Below are 21082 nucleotides of genomic sequence, written 5' to 3' on the forward strand. Positions count from 1 at the left end.
CGGCGTAACGCCTTGGAGATGATACAAGGAACAATCGTGATCCGTGCTCGAGTTTAGTGGGGTCCGGCAAGTCTGTGATCTGTGAGCGGGCGAGTTCCTCACTTTTCAAAGCCGTTCCTGCTCTCAACCAAGAAACACCCACTCGACACTGCTCAATCGCTCGTCAAAATCCTCCACGAGCCTCGCACAACACACGCTCTACTACCGTCACCATGACCCAAGTCAACGGAGACCACAAGCCTCACCAGGGCTCGTAAGTGTGCCATTGAACCAGCAATCGTGGCATGACCCAGAGCTCGCTAACCGGATTTTTTCCCCGTACAGTAAGGGCACCTTCCTCTTCACCTCTGAATCCGTCGGTCGTGGCCACCCAGACAAGATTGCCGACCAGGTCTCCGATGCTGTTCTCGATGCCTGCTTGGCCGAGGATCCAGCCTCCAAGGTTGCCTGCGAGACTGCTACAAAGACTGGTATGATCATGATCTTTGGTGAGATTACCACCAAGACCCGTGTAGACTACCAGAAGGTCATCCGTGAGGCGATCAAGGACATTGGATATGACAGCTCAGAGAAGGGATTCGACTACAAGACTTGCAACGTCCTCGTCGCCATTGAGGAGCAGAGCCCAGATATTGCACAAGGTCTCCACTATGAGGAGCGCCTCGAGAACCTCGGTGCTGGTGACCAGGGTATCATGTTCGGCTATGCCACCGATGAGACACCTGAGATGCTGCCATTGACCATTCTCCTCGCACACAAGCTCAACGCGGCCCTTGACGCTGCCGCCAAGGATGGCTCCCTTGCATGGCTCCGACCAGACACCAAGACTCAAGTCACCGTCGAGTACGAGCACGACAACGGTGCTGTCGTGCCAAAGAGAGTAGACACTGTCGTCGTCTCAGCCCAGCACAGCCCAGACATCACCACTGAGCAGCTGCGAAAGGAGATCCTCGAGAAGATCATCAAGAAGGTCATCCCAGCCAACCTGCTCGACGACAAGACCGTCTACCACGTGAGTAAAGCGTTTCTGAATACTGGTGCAGAATGCTGATACAATTAGATTCAACCATCTGGTCTCTTCATCATCGGTGGTCCTCAGGGAGATGCAGGTCTCACTGGACGTAAGATTATTGTCGACACCTACGGTGGTTGGGGTGCACACGGTGGCGGTGCTTTCTCCGGAAAGGACTACAGCAAGGTCGACCGCTCTGCCGCATACCTCGCACGATGGGTCGCCAAATCTCTCGTCCACTCCAAGCTTGCCCGCCGAGCGCTCGTGCAGTTCTCCTATGCCATCGGTGTTGCCGAGCCACTCTCGATCTTCGTTGACACATACGGCACATCCGACAAGAGCTCCGAGGAACTCGTGGAGATTATTCGCAACAACTTCAACATGAGACCAGGCGTCATCGTCAAGGAGCTCGACCTTGCCAAGCCAGTCTACCGCAAGACCGCCATGAACGGCCACTTCACCAATCAGGACTTCACCTGGGAGAAGCCAAAGACGCTCAAGTACTAGGTACCCCTTGAGCCGTCAGTCCTTTTCAACAACATAATTAATCAGCCCTGCCTCACGGCACGGGCCAGCATTAGCCAGGTCAGAGCTCCACCTCTGGTCTGATGACAATCGGCGTTTACACGGCATTCCGGGGAGGATGAATGAATGGATGGGGAGATGTTACACTAGAGTCTCGAAAAGTTTCGGGGAGCGCAATGATACCCAGTAAAGGCCCTGCTCGCGGCATGGAAAAACGAGTTTTGTATTCAACATAGACCACGGGCAGGCAGACTGCTATCGACGTCTGGTCGCATTTGGTTGTGGAATCTGGCATTTAGCGTCGGCGTTCGGAGATGTGCTCAACCAACATCTTTCGGGCGTGATGACGGAAAGCATCAAGTTCGCGCTCGATAGGAATGATATGGGGATTTGATGTTTATGACTGTCGTTCTTCCATTCATCACAAAGCGGTGTTTCAATATGGTTCTGCTGACATTTGTTGCACGGCATGACTTCATTTGCAGTATGTTCTAGGGTCGAGCTGCTCCGTCTTGGGCTCAGATTGCTCTACGCCTTCGACTACTTTGTCGAAAGCAGGAGACAGACAAATACGGTAAAGAATATGTTCGAAAGGAGGGTGCAGGGCATCGGCAAACTGCTGTCGGCTTCCTAGTTCCATGAGCGCACAGACTGACTGGGATGCCTCCGCGCGAGAAGTTTGTTGGGAGCAGTAGCCGGCTTTCCAAAAATTTGACAGCTCCAAGCTAGAAGCAAGACTTCGCTACGCTGGCATTGTTATCATTGCCCAGCGGGAGGCTCGGTTTGCTGGGTCTTCCTGTTTCTACTCGCAGCTGTGATATCGTAAGATGAGATTGCTCCTCTATGATGCAGAATGCCTGTCTGCCTGAGCGGCCTGACGCAACGTTTGATTTGTCTCCATTGCCGAGTGAAAGCCGAGCGAGCACGAACACGGCCATTGACGGGCGTAGATGGCAGAGTGGGAGGGGGAGGAGGCCGGAGTGTGGCTGTTGACCGGTTCCCGATAGTCAGTCCAAGACGAGTGCGGAGCTGTGAGAGGGAAAAGGCGTCTCGTCGGGCGGCCACTACTAGCTATGTATGTACCTTGTCTTGATCTCGGACGTCTATCGAGCGGCATCTGGCGAAGAGCGTGTGTGTTTGCGTGGGCGTGGGCGTGCATGAGCAGTTCCTTGCTGACGAAGAGTTTGGCAATCGCAGTTCGGACCTCTCGAGCCTCCCGCAGTTGCGCCTTTAGCCCCACTGCCATGAGACCTATGTCACCGCAAAGCCCAACGCAACTCAAACTCTCTCCGAATTCCTCTTCTACACCGCAGCAGCGCGTGAACAGCATCTCCAACCACTTCAAGCAACACCATCCCACCACCATGTCCGCACCAGAGGCAGTGTATGTATTCTCCCGCCCCATCGTCAATCGTCACATTGTCCCTCCACCAACGTTTCGCTGGCCGGAAGAATTATTCGCAACGCCAGAGCCTTGCAACAAGAAATGTGTTGGAATGCGAGAAAAGGCAAAATCAGCTGAGAGTATATGCATTGCCTTCTCTGCTTCAAGAGATGGCACAGCTCGACCTATGCAGACACTCTTGTCGAATGACTCCTCCAGAAACACAGCACCATTTCCCGCCATGGCAGAGCTCCCGGCTGACAATGCTTTTTCACAGCGGAGACTTCGGTCTCATCGGTTTGGCCGTCATGGGCCAGAACCTGATCCTTAACGCCGCCGACCACGGATTCACCGTCGTCGCCTTCAACCGTACCGTCTCCAAAGTCGACCGCTTTTTGGACAATGAGGCCAAGGGCAAGAGCATCGTGGGCGCACACAGCATCAAGGAGTTCGTCGCGAAGCTCAAGAAGCCACGACGCATGATGTTGCTCGTCATGGCCGGAAAGCCAGTCGACGACTTCATTGAGACCCTCTTGACTGAGGGTGGTGTTGAGCCAGGCGACATTATCATTGACGGTGGTAACTCGCATTTCCCAGACACCAACCGCCGCACGAAGTACCTCGCCTCCAAGGGCATTCGCTTCGTCGGTTCTGGTGTTTCCGGTGGTGAGGAGGGTGCCCGCTACGGTCCATCCATCATGCCCGGTGGTAACGAGGAGGCATGGCCATACATTAAGGACGTCCTCCAGTCTATCTCCGCCAAGTCGGACGGCGAGCCATGCTGTCAATGGGTCGGTGACGAGGGTGCTGGACACTACGTTAAGATGGTGCATAACGGTATTGAGTACGGAGACATGCAGCTGATTTGCGAGGTGGGCTTTCAAAAATCGCAGAACAATTGTGAGCAGGCGAGCTGATACTTTACAGGCCTACGACATCATGAAGCGTGGTCTTGGTCTTTCTGGCAAGGAAATGGCCGATGTCTTCGCAGAGTGGAACAAGGGCGTGCTCGACTCGTTCCTCATCGAAATCACCCGTGATATCCTCTACTTCAACGATGAAGACGGAACCACCCTTGTTGAGAAGATCCTTGATGCCGCAGGCCAGAAGGGAACCGGCAAGTGGACTGCCATCAACGCTCTTGACATGGGCCAGCCAGTGACACTCATTGGTGAGGCTGTCTTCTCGAGATGTTTGTCCTCGCTCAAGGGCGAGCGTACCCGCGCGAGCCAGAAGCTCTCCGGTCCAACACCCAAGTTCGAGGGCGACAAGAAGCAGTTCCTCAAGAACCTTGAGCAGGCCCTCTACGCCTCTAAGATCATTTCTTACGCACAAGGCTTCATGCTTATGCAGAGTGTGAGTTCATCTGAGACAACTTCAATTTCTGTCCGTCACTAACACTGTCCATAGGCCGCCAAGGAATACGGCTGGAAGCTCCAGAAGCCAGAGATCGCGCTCATGTGGCGTGGTGGCTGCATCATCCGCTCCGTCTTCTTGAAGGACATCACCAAGGCATACCGCAGCAACCCAGATCTCGAGAACCTGCTCTTCGACGACTTCTTCAACAAGGCCATCCACAACGCCCAGCCGGGCTGGAGAGATGTTGTCTCCAAGGGCGCTCTCTGGGGTATCCCAACACCAGCTTTCTCCACTGCTCTCTCCTTCTTCGACGGCTTCCGAACCAAGGATCTTCCAGCCAACCTGCTCCAGGCTCAGCGTGACTACTTTGGTGCGCACACTTTCCGCATCAAGCCAGAGTTCGCCAGCGACAAGTACCCAGAGGGCAAGGACATTCACGTCAACTGGACCGGCCGCGGTGGCAATGTTTCTGCTTCTACCTACAATGCTTAAGCGTATCAAGTTCGGGTGCATCGATAAACGGCTGTGGGCCGCAGCATGATAGCATATCTAGCCCGAAGCGGGCCACGTCGATAGCACTACCCAGGATGAGGATGAAATGATGAGATGGTTCTCATTGGGAGACATGATGAACAAAGTCAGATAGATGAGCTGTATCTAGCCCACGGTAAAACGCATGAAGATGTTTAGATGATACCGTTGATCAATTCCCATTATTCCCGGACTGAGAATCGACTTGCGCTGGAGGGTGTAGTAACAGAATCCTGGTCTTTTTCGTCCTTGCTCTGACACTTTCGTCACTTCCCATTCGTGGCATTGTCGAGCATAGTTTGGAATAACAGGAAAACGTGCGCGAGACCGAGTGCGTGAAGTGAAGTTCAAGCCGCTAGGCGGGCGGGATGGATCAACACGTCCACTTTCTTTGTTTACGTTACTGGCTTCTTCCACAACACCTTCATAGCAACTGAACCGACTTCACACCCAGCGGCCAGCGCCATGGCGCGCAATCAGCCTACATTCGACTTTCTGGCCGGCGCAGAACCCTCGCCGCCACGAAGGCAGCCATTGCGCGAGACGATGAAGCAGTCGACCGTATCGCGAGCAGATATCAACAATGAAGATCTCCGAGCACAACTGCGCACCGTGCAATACGAACTGGACTCTTTGAAGCAGGAACGCGAACTGAATGAGCTGCGACACCAGCAAGAACTACGCGAAGTTCAAAACCGAGCAGAGTCCGACTACAAGCGGGCGCAAGCTGCTGAAAGCGCAAGCACTACCGCAATCAAGAAAGCAGAAGCTTTATCCCGTGATTGGCAGGAGACTCAAGATCGCGCGGCGAACGAGAAATTGCAGCTGGAGAAAAGAGTCAGATCGTTACAAGACGACAATCGATCATTGCGGGACGACCTCGAAGAGGCAAAGGCAGATTTAGAATCGGTTGGACGACAGAATCAACATGCGTTTAGTGAGCTGGAACAAAAGTACGTGGCGTTACAGACTTCTTTTGAAGACTGTCAGCAGGATCTCAACGGTAGAGTCGCGAGCCTACAGACCACTCAGCAGAAGCTGGCGCGGAAAGAAGCAGAAGTTGGGGAGCTCGAGAATGAGGTTCTACGGCTGAAAGCTCAGACTGGAGACTCGGACACTCTTGCTGTGATCAAGAAGGAGCTCACGGAGCAGGTGACGTATATCAGAAAGCTGGAGGCGACCAATCGTGAGCAGCTCGCAGAGCTGAAGCAGACACGTAGCGCACAAAAGAGCGTTGAGATCGTGGAAGAGGAGAAGCGCGCTTTAGAGGCGAAGCTTCACATGTTAGAGGATCTGCGTAAGGAGCTTGCAGAATCTCAATTGCAGAAGCAGATACTGGAAGACGAGAAGAGAAGCTGGACAGCTTACTTGGAGGCGAATGCTGCGAACGAGGAGGACATGCGCTACGATACTCCCGAGCAGATGGCAAAAGCACTCCTGCAAGAAAGAATCGAGCGAATGAACTTGATGGACAAACTTGGCGCAATTCAGCCAGAGCTGAAGGTCCTGGAGCAGAATTTGCAGAGTGTCGAAGCAGATAAGGCGCGTCTGCAAGCAGAATTGGAAGAAGCGCGAAGTAATGCGGCTAAGAATGTGGCGGCTGCGCCTGCTGGAGATGCAAAGGCACGAGCGCGTCTAGAGCGCCAGAAGAATCTCCTTACGAAAGAAGTGGAATATCTTCGAGCGCAGATGAAGACGTTTGAGGCCGAAGAAGCAGAGTTCACGCCCGAGCAAGTCGATGAAGCGCACTCGAATCGCATACAAGAGCTTGAAAAGTTGGCAGATCAATACCGTGCTGAGGTACAGACATTGCAAGCCGATATCAGCAAGCTAGAGACACGGCCACCAGCCACGCTACAGACACCACGAAAGCGAGCCAGGGAAGAGAACGATGCTGAAAATGAACGCCTCGGCGAGCTCAAGCGTAAGACACGAACTCTCCAAGACGACCTCGAAAAACTACAAAAACAAAACCAACTCCTCGAAGCCGAACTCAAAGCCAGCGTCGCCCAAATCAAATCCTTGAAAGACACCTCACGTACCCGCGTCCTCGAATTCCGCGACAACCCAACATCAAAAATCGAAGCAATCAAACTAACCACCCTCCAAACGCTCCGCGAAGAAAACGCAGCCTTACTCTCCCAACTCACGTCCAAACCGCACAATGCGAAAACAGTGCCCCTCTCCACCCTCGAATCCGCAAACCTCCAAATCTCAGACTTGAAAGACCAACTCAAACTCTCGGAAAAGAAAAAGTTACGTCTGACGCAACTCTACCGGTCCAAAGGAGCGGAATTCACGGAAACTATCGCTTCATTGCTCGGTTGGAAGGTGGATTTCATGCCGAATGGGAAGGTCAAGGTGACGAGCATTTTGTACCCGGAAAGTTTTGTGGATGGGGAGAAGGTGGAGAATTCTATCATCTTTGATGGCGAGCAGGGGACTATGAAGGTCAGTGGTGGGGAGAGGAGTCAGTTTGCTGGAGAGATTTCTTCGCTGGTGGAGTTTTGGGTGGAGGGACGGAAGGAGATTGTCTGTTTTCTTGCGGCTTGTACGCTGGAGTTTTATGAGAAGACGACGAGGGCGCAGGGGTGATGGGCATGAGATGAAGAGGTTGTGAGGGTGGATGTGGTGTGCGTGTGTGAGAGCCGAGCTCGCTCTTGTGTATATAATACAGTCCCAGCTGGTGGGAACGAAGACGTTCACGCGGACTGATTTTCGTCTTGTGAGATGAGTTTACTTTTGCATTCTATGATGTGTCTGGCTAAATTGTGATCTCGTAGGTGTGAAGGCTGTCTCTTCCCATGTGGTCGGAGCAAAGTAATTGAGACTCCTCTGCAGCGCAGAACGCTATGAGCACACCAATTCTTCTAGTGCAAATTTTTTGAGACCGCACGTTGTTCTGATTGTGAGCCAAATGTGGAACAATACTTCGTCACTCTCCCATCCCGGCCATTCTACCTGACCTACTTGACGCAACTTCTGCGTAGTCGATCTCCATCCTACATCTCAGGTACTGTCCCGCGTCTCAAGCCCTAGTCGATCGACGTCCACGGGAAGTGGTAGCGCTATCCTTTCGATCGAATCCCTCATAATGTGGCCTCGAATCAACGGGATAGTGGATCAGCATTCTGTCGCAATTGCCGCATTGCAGCCGCTTCGGCATGTGAAGGAGACCACTTTAATCATATTTAGGTCTGACGTCGAACCTCTCGGTGAAGCAAATCCCACAGTAGACGTAGACCGAGGAAGGGTAGGAGCACCATATGGAGACATTGATCATGAGTGCTTCACAGGAAGGGAATGGCCATTGCAGATCGAACGAATGCCTTTGCAGAGCAGGCATGAATATCGACGATCCTGGTCTCCGTTTGCCTAGTTGGGACCTGTTTGTTGCGGCTTGGGCGATGCAGATGAAGCAGCCATCCTGGCGTCTAATCCCGGCCATCCATCGAATAAGACTTTGAGTCGATCATACTTCTCCTGCAGCTGAGGCATGTGGGGTGGCGGTGTCATGTGCGCGGGTCCTTGAGATGCTTTTGCTGGATTTGCTTGCTCTGGCTGTGCTTTGGGCATCAGATATGCGAGATTTGCTTGCACCCTCCGCAAGCATTGGATGTACTCTTCCGAGGCTTGTACGGCCGGCTGTCCTTGCGCTTTGAGCTGGGCGACTTGCTGCGGACTGATAGCGCCGCCTTTGCCCTCAGCCTGTAGCCTGTTGACCTCTTGCAGCAGCTCGACGTTGATCTCGAAAAGAAGGTTTATGCGCTGCTCCTCTCGACTCTGTGAGGCGGGCGACTGCGGTCCCTTGGGCGGAGACGCGGCGTTGCCATTGTCTGCTTGGGACTTGTTGACGGGCGTTTGAGGCAGTGGCGGCGCGGCCATGGGATACTTGATGGGAGGTGTCTGGTGCTCTGGCGGGTGGGCAGGGCTAGCGGCAGCATGTGGTGATAGGCGCTGCTGCTGCTGCGGAGAAGCGCTCTGTCTCACGGGTGGTGGCGCTTGTGCAGGTACGGAGTGGGCGTACGGGGCAGAAGTATATGATGGCTGCTGGTGGTGGTGCTGGTGGAAGGATGGTTGGCTGCTCGAACTAGCACTAGCATAGCCTTCTGTGTTTTCGTGTCAGCCGCGCTTGGTCGATGTTTCGGCTTGGCAGGCCGCATGTCGCCCGCGTCATCGTCGCCATGCCGCCATGCGGTGAGGCTGGCAGGTTGGCAGGCTGGCCGTGGCTCAGGCTGGCTGTCGGTTCTGAAAGTAAAACGCGCCGCCAGCGAAAGCAGCAGCGACCGACGACCTCCAGGTGGCAGGTGGCGGGTGGCAGGTGACAGCAGGTACGTCGGGCTAATGCTGATGCTGAGGCAGGCAGGACTGGGACGGGTGGACTACTTACGCATCTGCTGCATCGCACCAACGGTGATGCCATGACCAGAAAACGCAGGTGCCTGGTTGCTGCCGCCTTGCTGCGTGGAAGGGTTCGAGAAGGAGGGATGGCCGCCAAAACCAGCGCCGTGGCCGTGGTTGTATTGCACCGATGCTGATTGGATCATGCCACCAACGAATCAGTTTAGCCTTTCCAGTGCCAGTACCCTCTTGGCTCTTGCAGACACCACGCGATCGCTCGTGCATGGCCTTCAGTGTATCTGATGAGTGACACCGGGGTCGCAGAACGAATCTGCCCACTAGCGCCGAGCTAAAGAGACCACCGACTTTCACCGACCTGCCCCAGCAGACATTCGCCCATCGCCATCGCCATCGCCATCGCCAGCGCCGTCGCCATCCGCTGTCTTCCACAAGCATGAGTGGTAAGACTGGCGATGCACGTGTCCCTCTGCGGTGATGCGACGCTGACCGCTCTGGCTGTGGGCAGGACGAGGAGCCCGCGCCGCCCGTGGTGCCTACTACAAGGCCCGCTATGGCGGTAGAGGTCGAGGGGCTGCCGGCGATAGCCACGCCTTCAATGAAACAGCCTATCGGTCATCGCAAGATCAGGCCAATGCAACCAGCGGCCACCTAAAGAGCTGGCAACAGCTTGAGCGTGATCTTGTAGCCATCGATTCTCAGCAATATGGTAAGTGCACGCTCCATACTTTCATTCCTCTTCCGCCTGCCCGGACTGGTGCAACTAGCATCGGCCTCCGACTCGGAGCATCCTGCTCCAACAAGCTTTGGTGCTTTCCTTGGTCCTCTTCCTTATCGGCGATATACGTGAGGTCCGGAGTCTTAGCATCCTGACACAAACCCAGGGGCATATAAACGACTGCTCGGCACATATCAACATGAGGATCGTCCTCATTTCACTCTGGTCATCGATCACATCCAAGGAGATGCGTATGCAGCGCCATCTCGAGTACGAGCCATTGTCAAGTGGTCACACACGGGCTTTCCAGACGACTGCTTGAGGCATGACATACGTCGGATTGCCTTATGCGACTATGTCACTCGCGTTGCTGCATCAATTATCTCGTCGAACCACCTTCACCGCAAGGTTGGCAGCGCAAATGGCGGTTGGGGCGGTCCCAAAGGCGGTGCATTCTCCATCAATCAGCCTGGTCAGGAGATTCTGCCGAGGACATCGGCTATGATATCTGGCAATGATAGCATTGAGCTCCGCTTTACAGTCTCGCTTCCAGCGGCAGGGAGGACTATTCTTGGGCAGCAAGCATGGCAGATCTTGGGAGTCAATCTCGTTGATGTTGTGGGACGATCCCTCTTCCTTGCCAGCCTCGACGAGCGAACGCTTGAGCGCCATATATCGTCCGCTGAACAGCAGCATTCACTCCGTCAGCAGCTCGACCAGCGAGGCCTGGTCGCTTTCGTCGCCAATGGCTCTGTGCTTCCTCGAGCATCCGGTGCTTCGCAGACACCCATGAACAGCCCAGATGTGGTCAAGTTTCAATCACCGAAGGAGCTCGAAGTCACGTTGACTTCAGCCCATCTCAACGCTTACACAGGCATGGGAATTCCGAAAGGTGTGACTGTGCTGACTGGAGGTGGTTTTCATGGCAAATCTACCCTTCTCGAAGCACTAGAGCTAGGCATCTACAACCACGTTCCAGGTGACGGGCGGGAAGCAGCGGTCAGCGACGAGACAGCTGTCAAGATCAGAGCGGAAGACGGCAGGTGTGTCTCGAAAACCGACATCAGCCCGTACATTTCCCAGCTACCAGGTGCAAAGCCCACGAATGCCTTTACGACCGAAGATGCTTCCGGGTCAACATCAATGGCAACAAATATACAGGAAGCTCTGGAAGTAGGCTGCAAGACGATTTTGATCGACGAGGACTCCTCGGCAACGAATCTACTGGTACGAGATTGGCGCATGGAGGCGTTGATTCGCAACGAGCCCATCACGCCTCTGATCAGCAAAGCGAGAGCATTGTGGCAGCAACATGGCGTGTCGACTGTCATAGTTATCGGAGGCCTCGGAGACTGGCTGAGCATTGCAGACAATGTCATCGCGATGGACTCCTACAGACCGCACTGTATCAACCAAGAAGTACAAGACCTCATGGCTCAACATTCACTCATGGTCACACAGGACGAGCATTATGGCTCCATTCCAAAGCGTGCTCTCAGAATAGATCTAGAAGGCCTGAGGTCGCCATTTGCCTCGCGCAAGAAGTTCATCAGCATGAGCTCACAGCAGAGAGACGCAGTCGATGATCCATCTCGTGCGGAGAGTGGCATTGATCTTGGGGGACTAGATCAGATCGTCGAGATTGGGCAATCAAGGACAATTGCTACCCTTCTTCCGCACATTGCAGCAGCAACGAAGGAGCACGCGCTCAGCCTAGCTGACATTTGCGAGCGCCTCAACAGATATATTGGGACTGAGACTGGCCTTCCAACATCACTGGTTGGAGGTGAACTAGTTGCAATTCGGCGCTTCGAGTTGGCGGCCGCCATTTCAAGGCTGCGTGGCGTAACGCTGAGAGTTGACAGTCAGCCTTAATTTAGGAAAAGGGTGCTCCCATCCTTCGGAGAATTGGCACCTCACACGCGAGATTATGGACCGAGTGTGCTCTGCCCGCCTGCCTCTGCGAAAGTCGCACAAACAAGGGCTGCCCACCCCCCTTGCCGGAGCTAGAGTGCAAAGAGGAGAGCTTGCGAGTAAGTCAGTGGCATGTCATCCACCAATGTGCCACAGCGCAGCAGATCTCCTCTCCTCATAAACTACACTCGGCACTTCACGCGAATGCGTAGATAGCATGCAACACCAAGTGGCCTACAAGGCTAGGCTGGGCATTTAATGCCTCAGTACGTACAGTACTGTGCTCTAGATAGCCAGGAATAGAGTCCCTTATGTCAGTGGCAAGGGGGTGCCGCTCCAAGTGCCTCATGTGACGCCTCACAGGAATTGGACAGTGGGTCGTGAGGCAGTGCAATACGAAGGTTCTACACCACACCTGACCTGCACCGCTTTCCGCGGCCACAACGCTGATCTCGAAGACGCGTAGAACAAATCGTTACATGTCTTCCTTGGAAGATCTTGTGCCGAGCTTGCCGTTTTTTCGCATGGCTCTCTTGCTGATGAGGCTGATCTCCAAGCCAGAGCCTATCCGGTATGAGTGCTCACCAGTAGCGCGCGATCAGACACCATCAAGCAATCAGCAGAAGTTCGATTGAGAGAGTTCCACATCCTCGAATGGCCCAGTAATCAGCAAGAAGCTCCATTGTATGAGAAAGGTTCCAATCATCATTCCGGTCTGCTGCAGTATTCTGTGGTTGTCCCGGAGACGTCTTGCCGGGACAAGTATTCATTCCATCATTCCTCGTCCGCCAAGTTGTCCTGAGCGCTTGGTGTATGGTATCCCGAACCAATGAGTATCCACGGCCAATCCTCCCTACTCCACTGTCGCATTTTAGCTTCAAATCGTCTCCGCTGTGGGAAAGCTTAGCTCTCGAGCTGCGTTACGAAAGAGGAATAGCTTCAAGCCATGGAAGCGGCGATGCAAAGCAGCTGCTGCTTTCGCATTCGTGTCCTGACGTGCTATATATCTCGCGCGTGTGTCGCTGTCGCCTCCGAGCTCTCACAGAACTACTGCATCCCGAGACTTCGACTTCCTGTTCACGAGCGTCGAGTGATACCAGACCCCGGCCCGGAGCTAGAATATAGAATCTCTTCTTCCCCGCATTTTCGGCATCGACATCAACAACATCTACATTCCATCAACAACATCATGAACGGCAGCAGCGCGGATGTCAATGGCAAGGCACCACTCGACAGCGGTAGCAATCATTCGCGACACGGAGGTGTTGATCCTCTTGTCAAGGTCCAGCCGCCACGCAGAGAGGACTTGCAGCCAAGCTATGCACAGGTACGTGAATCCGGGATATTCCTTGATGGCCACGATGGCGCGCGAGAAAAGCATAGTTGGAAGCACGCCATCATATCGTGGCTAGCAATATGTCGTTTCTGCAGGTCATGTGGTGTCTATGCACCTCCGCTCAATTTGCGCCTTATGCCCCCGTCGCCACTTCAGAGAGTCGAAGCAAACACGAAGCGCTAACGACTGCGATAATAGGTCATCAAGCCAGATACGGAAGATGCGTCGCAGCACGGATGGTATGGTTCTATGGTGAACGCGCTTGGTTCCTGCATCGGCACTCTCGGAGCCATTCCATGCTGCATCGTCTGCCCGAACCCATATAAGCCGGTCGCGCAAGGAAACGTCGGTCTCGTCACGAAGTTCGGACGATTCGCAAGAGCCGTAGACCCAGGTCTCGTCAAGATCAACCCTCTCTCCGAGAACCTCATTCAGGTCGACGTCAAGATCCAGATCGTAGAAGTGCCAAAGCAAGTCTGCATGACCAAGGACAACGTCAACTTGACCCTCACATCTGTCATCTACTACCGCATCACGAGCCCACACAAGGCTGCATTCGGCATCTCCAATCTCCGCACCGCTCTCGTTGAGCGTACCCAGACCACTCTTCGACACGTTATTGGTGCTCGCGTTCTGCAGGATGTCATCGAGCGCCGCGAAGAGATCGCGCAGTCTATTCGAGAGATCATCGACGAGACCGCCACTGGCTGGGGTGCTGAGGTGGAGAGTATGCTTATCAAGGACATCATCTTCAGCCAAGAACTTCAGGACAGCTTGTCGATGGCCGCCCAGAGCAAGCGTACTGGTGAGGCCAAGGTCATCAGCGCACGCGCCGAGGTTGAGAGCGCCAAGTTGATGCGTCAAGCCGCCGATATCCTGTCTAGCGCACCAGCCATGCAGATCAGATACCTTGAGGCTATGCAGGCAATGGCCAAGAGCGCGAACAGCAAGGTCATCTTCCTGCCAGCGCCGAACCAGAGCATGCAGGCACAGCTCGCTGCCGCTGATTCTGTTGGTGAGGGACCAAGCAAGTACCAGGACTACGGCACTACGAACGAGAACTTCCAGATGGGCAGCAACATCCCTGGATTTGGGGCCTCTCAGAATGCCCGAGTCATTGAGAACATGTAATTGAGCAGCATCATGATTTGCGCAAGTTTGGGATACCCGGTTTGATTGACGAAAGGCTCTAAGCAGATTGTAATGATTATGAATACGGTGTGATACCCATGCAGTTTTATAGTTCATGTATAATGATTTCGACGACCACAGGCCCTATGCCACTCTCTGCTACAGTATAGTTGCATTCTGCGGTTCCAAAGGAAGTTTCCATCAGTCCACCTCGGTGCCACCCGCAGAGCTGAACCTTCAGAAGCGGTTCTCGTCACGAACGGTCATGATCACAGCCCTGACTTCATACGGACCGCTCTTCAACGAACGCATCGGAAACGTAACACCAATGCGATTTACAAGTCTGCCGAAAGCTTTCTGCAGGAGTCGGGAGCCGCTGGTCTGCAGAAATCAGGTGTGTGTCAGAAGCCCGAGAGTCTCGTATCGCTTCACCGGTAGGAGCTGCGCACTTGCAACCGCAAGGCTGAGCTACTGGGCTGTGTTCGGCTCTCTTTGCTTGGCATGAATGTCGTTGGATGTGTCCGGCGACACGAGGAGGCCTCAATACGGGCAGTGTATCACTCAGCACTTCGAGGATATCATGACTATGCTGGTTTCATAATCGGCATCTGGTATTCCTTGCCTGCGGCATTCGCGTGGTCTCTTCCAGGTCTCCGTGGAACTTGAAAAGCGACTACATCTGGCACTATACACGTCATGCTATGTCAACCCTGCCACGAATTCGTCTGCAAGTGTCTCATTTCACCGGAACCTCGAGATCGAAATGACCTCGGGCAGGTAGAATATCCGTATTATCATGAAAGCCGACAAAGCCTGGCAGACTCCACGGCGCTGGGATGCTTCGTTTGCGCGAGTGTCACGCGCTCCACGTTGCTCGGGAGGAACCCCTTCGCCGGCAGCACGAACTTCGGTTCTTATTCGAGCACATCTCACTACATCAGGATTCTGAGTGCGCCAGACAGGAGCCATGAACGCGGGGACGTTTGCGGTTCAGTACAGGTACACGAGCTCGGCGAGGAGATCGCCACGCTGAGTGCGTCAGCCTTGTGTAGTCCTTCGACAGGCAGCCAGGCAACGCTCTCTGTTGCCCAATATTGGTTGGGTGAATGTATGAAGACACATGCGAAGTGCGGAGCAGGCTCAGATCCGCAATGGTATCCCACCCGATTATTGGATCTGTCTCAAAGCCGAATACGATTGATCGAGACGACAGGAAAAACATTGAATGGACGATACGCGACGCTCAGCCATTGTTGGGGAGGTGAAACCATACCGGTAATGAACTCGGAGAATCATGATACTTTCGTGTCAATCGGTCGAGCCTTGTCGGAATTTCCCAAGAGCCACGCTGAGGCTATTGAAGCTGCAAGGACATTGGGGTTCCGATATTTTTGGATCGATTGCTACTGCATTATGCAAGCTGGCATGAATGCCTCTTTTACTTCGGACAAAGCAAAAGAGTTGACTATGATGAAATTGGTTTGTGCCAACAGCGCACTCAATATTGGTGCAACGAGTGCATCTGCGCCAAGCATCGGTTGCTTCACAGATCATAATGGTAGCATTGTATGTCCAGACAGGATCACCCTGACCCGGCCTGGACTCGCTCGACCTCAGGTCTTCCAGGTTGATTCTTTCGACTATGTGATCGACAAAGATATGTTTTACCGCAAAAACAAACTCTTCACGCGAGGTTGGGTTTTTCAGGAACGTCTCCTGGCACCAAGGATGCTCCACTTCGCTGGTGAACAATTGTACTGGGAATGTTCAGACGTGCCTTTGGCCAGCGACAGGCTGCCATTCAACATCCAAGAGCGGGCCAATCCAGAGTTTCCATTTAATCTAGACCGGAATGATGTCCAAATTTCGAAATATAATGCCGGAGTTTGGGAGAATGTTGTCATGGCATATTCTCGGCTTGAACTTTCGTACCCCCTCGAAGACAAATTTGCCGCTCTCAGTGGTGTTGCTGAGCGTATGACAGAGCTTCTCGATGAGCAGTACATTGCAGGCCTCTTCAAAAGTCGACTGCCCCAACAATTATGCTGGTACCGGGAGCCTGGGAGTTCACGCGACAAAAGATGGCGTGCACCGTCCTGGAGCTGGGCTTGTATGGACGGCCGTGTCGGGTTTTCTGGTGGTCTCGAGGAAGCGCTTGCAGAGTACGTGTCGTCAGCAGTCTATCCGCACCACCTCGGAAATGATTACGGCCGCCTGAAAGATGCGTCCATCACACTGAGCGGCCGTATGCTTGAGGGACGCATTCGAAGACATCCATCTAGGCTCAGAAATGCCAAGCGAGTCCTGCAAGAGGACCTCAATCTCGAGGTTGGCTCTATTGAAATACAAATGAATAATGCTCTTGGAGTTGGATTTCACGGCTCCAGCTTTGACGATGACATTCTACTGGGATCGCCCAGTGGCTCCACATTCTACCTGCTTCCTCTCGTATGGTGCGACAACAGTAAATGGCAATTGCCTCATTTGACGGCTGAAGAAACTTTGAATACATCCCAAGAACTGCTGGAACAGCAGTCGACATTGGAGATGCGCGGGCTCGTGCTCGAAACATCGAAGGATGAGGCGTTGAAGAGGTGTGGCCAGTTCCACATTTCAGGCACTGAGGATCCTGTGAAGCTTCTGAAGATGTGGGCATCGATATCTCCTGCTCATGTGCCCATCATTTGAGGACCCTGCGAACGGCAACCACTTGGGGCGAGATTTGGACCATATCACGAAACCTCAACCGTCAAAGTGACTAGGATACAGCGACGAGCTCAGTACTCAAAAAGAAACCATAACCAGGTCGACGTGACTGAAAATGCTGCTAGACTGAAAAATGGTCTCCATGGCAAACCTCAGCAGAGCAGTCGCAAAGTTCTCGCGATTGCTACAGCTGAGAGCGCCGGGCCCAACATAGCAGGCCTAGACTTTCCAATCGCAACTCTGAATCCAACGCTCGACTCCATACAGAGTCTCTCTGAAGAGCAGTCACCAAGTCTACCGGCTGCTATGACATATGCTATAACCAGGAGCGCAATAAGTCCGACCAAAGTGTCTACCAATTCAACACTCGCTGCGACTCAGTGAGCCTGTTCCGGGAGAGCGGTCGTAAATCCATCGATCGCTATAACAAGTGCTACTACTACTGCGAGCCGAAGGCTCAAAATACCAGATTGAGATGTCTCGATTCCCCTTTCAATCCTCGCTCTACTCTATAATCCTGCCTTCGCTGAGTGGTCCTAAACTTCATTGGATGCGTCAGCAGTTGCTATGGACCGGAGCGTGGAGCTTCGGAAGAAACTCTCGATTCTGCAACTCAAATGATCGCTCCACTCGATGAGTCTGCTGCCGTTAAGTGGTCGCAGAATCCACCGGCTAGCTCAGCAGCCACTCCAAATCGGAGCGCAGAGCTAAAGAATAATCTCAGTTCTGTCGTTCAAATCCTCGCTCCGCTCGACGAGTCTGTTTCGGTGGAGCGGTCCCAAACTGCATCAGCCGCCTCAGAATTCGTTGTAGGTCGGAGTGCAGGGCACGATACCTGGCCGAGAGATTTCGATTCTGCCGTTCACATCGTCGGTCCACTCAATGACTTTGCGTTGGCCACGTGGTCGCAGATCACAATGGCTGCATAGAAGTTGATTACTGAGTACTCAGTAGTCAGCGGCCATAATCATAATCATAGTCAATAATAAGTGAATAATCAGTAGTTATAGTCACATAATCATATAATCAGCGGCCGTAGTGAGGCTTAGGGTTAAGAAGGAGGTAGATTTATAGGCCGCTATCGCTGTTAGTGGCGCCTAAGACCGAGTATAAGACTAGTAATATTCCTTCTTCTTCTACCTCTTCTAGTACGGCCAATTCTAATAGTACCTTAGCAACCCCTATTCTTATCTAGTTCTTCGAGCACTCGTTTATGCGAATATAGTCACTACTTATACGTGTACGGTCCTATCTAGCGGTACGGCGGCTTATACTAAAGGTCCTCTCGGACTTAGCGGATATAGTAAAGGCTAACAATGTATTAATAGCCAATTGCTATAACGCTAGATCGTAGGTCTTCCGCTATTGAACCTACTAGTCGATAGGACTTATTATAACTAGCTTCTCGAGGCCAACTAGTAGCAGTGCTATTAGACTAGCATAGATAAAGGCTTCGAAGGGGTCCTTATTAGTAGCAACTAGGTCAGTTTGAGACTCAATTTGCTAGCGCTCGAGGTCCGATAGTCCTTTAAAGGAGCGCTATAGCGTAACTAGTAGTTAACGGCTGTTTCCGAAGCGTGTCTTATAGTCCTTCTAAAGCGCTATAGACTGTAACAAGGTAGTGTCTATATCTACCGCGGAGCGGCCTCTAAGCTAGGTAAGTCGTCGGCTTAGATATAGCAGTACTATAGTAACGTAGAGAGGGCTCTTTTAGTTAAGGACGTAGTACTTGTCGAATAGCGTCCTTGCTATATTAATAGACCTAATAAGGACCGTCCGGTAAGTATTCTCGCTAGCTAAGCGTATAAAGTAGCTTCTTAGGTATTCTATAGACTCTTGATATATATCGAATGTAATAGCGTAGCCTTAAAGCCGAAGAGTAACCTCTTTGAATAGATTAAGAAACCTCCTTATATAAGCAAGAACCTTCTAGTCGTCGTCGGCTAGGCTAAACTTACGTAGGTACGGCATTCTATCGAAGAAGGTATTCAAGATTGGCCTAGTTTAAATAGCCTCTTCTATTATTAGAAGCTAGCTATTCTAGCGCGTTTCACCGGGGATCTTTAGTACTATATATAGCAGTTGTAGCTAGGCCTTACAGACCTCTTAGAAGATGTTGTTATTATCGTTCTTCCGTAGAAGCTTAGCGAGTGCGAATAGCCGTTATAATAGTCCTTATTTAACGAAGCACTCTACGTCTATGTCTAGCTACCTCGATATAGAGATATTGTCGCTGTCGTTGCTAAGTACTGTTTAATCAAATTCCTCACTCTTAGCGGCCTCTACGTCCTTAGCAAATATAAAGGCTATAGTTATACGGTTGAGGATGTAACTAATATAGCGGAGCCGACGGTTCTTCTAGTACGAGTAGCCTTGTAAGTCTATAAAGCGCTTAATAGCTATACTGAGTATATTGTTGTTAGAGCCGCTGTTAGTCGTTATCTAGCTAAGTTTGCTAGCTATCTCGAAGGTTAAGAAGCAAGGCAGGATAGTCTTAGCAAGGAAGTTACTAGTATAAGAGCTAGGTAGAAGTTGTAGCAAATCTAGTAGTATTTGGACTAGCCGGCCCTGCGTGTTAATATACTAGCAATTAATGGCTTAGAAGAACTTATAGCTATACTAAGACTTCTACGTATTAGTATAGAAGTAAAGGCAACTAAGCGCTGCTAACAGTGCTTGTTTGACTACTGCTCGCTAGCTCTCGAAGTTATATAGAATACGAGGAAACAGTGAAGTATAGCTCTTAAGAAGGACTCCTTCTGCGTATAGATTGACTGTTAGTATAAGGTCCTTAAATTCCTTCGTAACTAGCGCAGTATAGGCGATACTATTAGCTATTATAAAGCGAGCGAGGGCGTATCTGAATTTGTCCTTATCCGCGGTACCTTTAAGTATGTTTATAGTCTTGTCCGACTTAATAGAGCCTTGCTTCTTCTATAGTACTAAGAGGTCAATCTTCGTCTGCTTTTAATAAGTGCCTTCGAGCTTCCGCTTCTTAATACCGACAAATATAAAGTGCTTCTTAGCTAGGTACTAAGGCGCGTTACTAGAATTAGACGCGTACCGATTAGGGTCGTTATTGTCGCAGTGTATATAGTAGAATGCCTTATACCTGCCTCTATCGACCTTTGAAGGCTCTCTATCTTTTAGTGCTCTCGTATGCGCCTATAACGCCGGATCTAGCTAGTTTCTGCCTCTTCTACGTTTCCTCAACTCGGCGACCGTAGGCGTAGGTATCGACTATGCTATATTCGGTATATTCGAGGACTGCGAGGTGGATAGCCGTATAGAATTAGAAGCTTAGAGGAACAAGGTATCCTCGTCTAGTATTAGAGACGGAGGTTTATTAGCTTCGGAGCTTGGAATGTCGCTTAGATCGCTCGAATCTTTATAGAATAGTATCCGGTCTAGTAGGTCGCTTTCCCGTTTCGATAATTAGGTATTTACATAATTTTCTAGCACTTTCTAAGTTAGTTTATGCTTCTTACGGAGGTTGTCTCGCATATCGAAGGTATTATTGTCTTAAATTAAACAATGAATATCAAACTTTGAGTTTGCTAGCGTGCGGCTAAGCCGTGCGGACCTTGCCGTCCGAGCTAAGCGACGCTTTCCGATTAGGCTTAGCTAGACCCTAAGGCTAATATAACGCAATCTTTATAGGCGCGACAGCAAGCTCGAATACTATTCTACGACTAATTCTATACTTAAACAACAATAACAACCTTACTACCGTACCTAGCAACCTTAGCACCCTCGCTATCGATTAGATAGTGTAGTACCTTGTCGATACGAGCCTTGAAGTACACCTATCGCAGCGGACACTACGATTTTAGCCCGAGAAAGCACTCCTCCGAGCATATATACCTCCTTCTAAATTTGAGATAACGACGAGAACCTAGCGGCAATATAGGCTTGCCTTTGCGGTCTATGCCTTCTTATACCTTCTAAAGGCTATTAGCTATACGCTCTTAATAGCTAGTAGCCCTTTTAATAATCTTATTAGTATAGCGAAGGCTCTTTATTGTCTTCCTCGTAACCCTCCGATACGGCAACTATAAGCCCTCCTTTTTAGCCCCTCTAATATACTGCTCGAAGTCCTTCTACGCT

The 21082-nt window shown here is 51.8% G+C and overlaps 7 protein-coding genes across 7 annotated transcripts; 6 read left to right on the top strand and 1 right to left on the bottom strand.

The window, feature by feature from the left end:
• Positions 1-212: 212 nt before the first annotated feature.
• MYCFIDRAFT_204187 (uncharacterized protein) lies at positions 213-1943 on the top strand (the record flags this gene model as incomplete). Its single annotated transcript, XM_007930198.1, has 3 exons — positions 213-253; positions 325-1012; positions 1100-1943. The coding sequence occupies 3 exons, from the start codon at positions 213-215 to the stop codon at positions 1517-1519; spliced, it is 1149 nt and encodes a 382-aa protein (XP_007928389.1). The 3' UTR covers positions 1520-1943.
• Positions 1944-2901: 958 nt separating this feature from the next.
• MYCFIDRAFT_189367 (uncharacterized protein) lies at positions 2902-4772 on the top strand (the record flags this gene model as incomplete). The annotated part of the gene is made up of 4 exons (XM_007930199.1): positions 2902-2921; positions 3199-3793; positions 3849-4277; positions 4332-4772. The coding sequence occupies 4 exons, from the start codon at positions 2902-2904 to the stop codon at positions 4770-4772; spliced, it is 1485 nt and encodes a 494-aa protein (XP_007928390.1).
• Positions 4773-5276: 504 nt separating this feature from the next.
• On the top strand, positions 5277-7406 carry MYCFIDRAFT_77037 (uncharacterized protein; the record flags this gene model as incomplete). Its single annotated transcript, XM_007929896.1, has 1 exon — positions 5277-7406. One exon carries the CDS (start codon positions 5277-5279, stop codon positions 7404-7406), a length of 2130 nt encoding a protein of 709 aa, XP_007928087.1.
• Positions 7407-7530: 124 nt separating this feature from the next.
• On the bottom strand, positions 7531-8696 carry MYCFIDRAFT_215845 (uncharacterized protein; the record flags this gene model as incomplete). Its single annotated transcript, XM_007930200.1, has 1 exon — positions 7531-8696. The coding sequence occupies one exon, from the start codon at positions 8694-8696 to the stop codon at positions 8187-8189; it is 510 nt and encodes a 169-aa protein (XP_007928391.1). The 3' UTR covers positions 7531-8186.
• A 910-nt stretch (positions 8697-9606) lies between these two features.
• On the top strand, positions 9607-11763 carry MYCFIDRAFT_197923 (uncharacterized protein; the record flags this gene model as incomplete). The annotated part of the gene is made up of 3 exons (XM_007930201.1): positions 9607-9613; positions 9679-9879; positions 10055-11763. 3 exons carry the CDS (start codon positions 9607-9609, stop codon positions 11761-11763), a joined length of 1917 nt encoding a protein of 638 aa, XP_007928392.1.
• A 1059-nt stretch (positions 11764-12822) lies between these two features.
• MYCFIDRAFT_49236 (uncharacterized protein) lies at positions 12823-14443 on the top strand. Its single transcript, XM_007929795.1, has 2 exons — positions 12823-13129; positions 13337-14443. Exons 1-2 carry the CDS (start codon positions 12992-12994, stop codon positions 14267-14269), a joined length of 1071 nt encoding a protein of 356 aa, XP_007927986.1. The 5' UTR covers positions 12823-12991; the 3' UTR covers positions 14270-14443.
• MYCFIDRAFT_77043 (uncharacterized protein) lies at positions 14435-16957 on the top strand (the record flags this gene model as incomplete). Its single annotated transcript, XM_007929897.1, has 2 exons — positions 14435-14663; positions 15047-16957. Coding segments are annotated over 2 exons (2140 nt in total), but the record flags the coding sequence as incomplete, so codon positions are not given.
• Between the last annotated feature and the right edge of the window lie 4125 nt (positions 16958-21082).

This window comes from Pseudocercospora fijiensis (genome assembly GCF_000340215.1).
Source record: "Pseudocercospora fijiensis CIRAD86 unplaced genomic scaffold MYCFIscaffold_6, whole genome shotgun sequence".
Lineage (NCBI taxonomy): Eukaryota > Fungi > Ascomycota > Dothideomycetes > Mycosphaerellales > Mycosphaerellaceae > Pseudocercospora > Pseudocercospora fijiensis.

Coding starts and splice junctions, on each gene's coding strand:
- MYCFIDRAFT_49236 (XM_007929795.1), top strand. CDS start 12,992: ATGAACGGCAGCAGCGCGGATGTCAATGGCAAGGCACCACTCGACAGC. Junction 13,130..13,336: donor TGCAGCCAAGCTATGCACAG/GTACGTGAATCC, acceptor CTGCGATAATAG/GTCATCAAGCCAGATACGGA.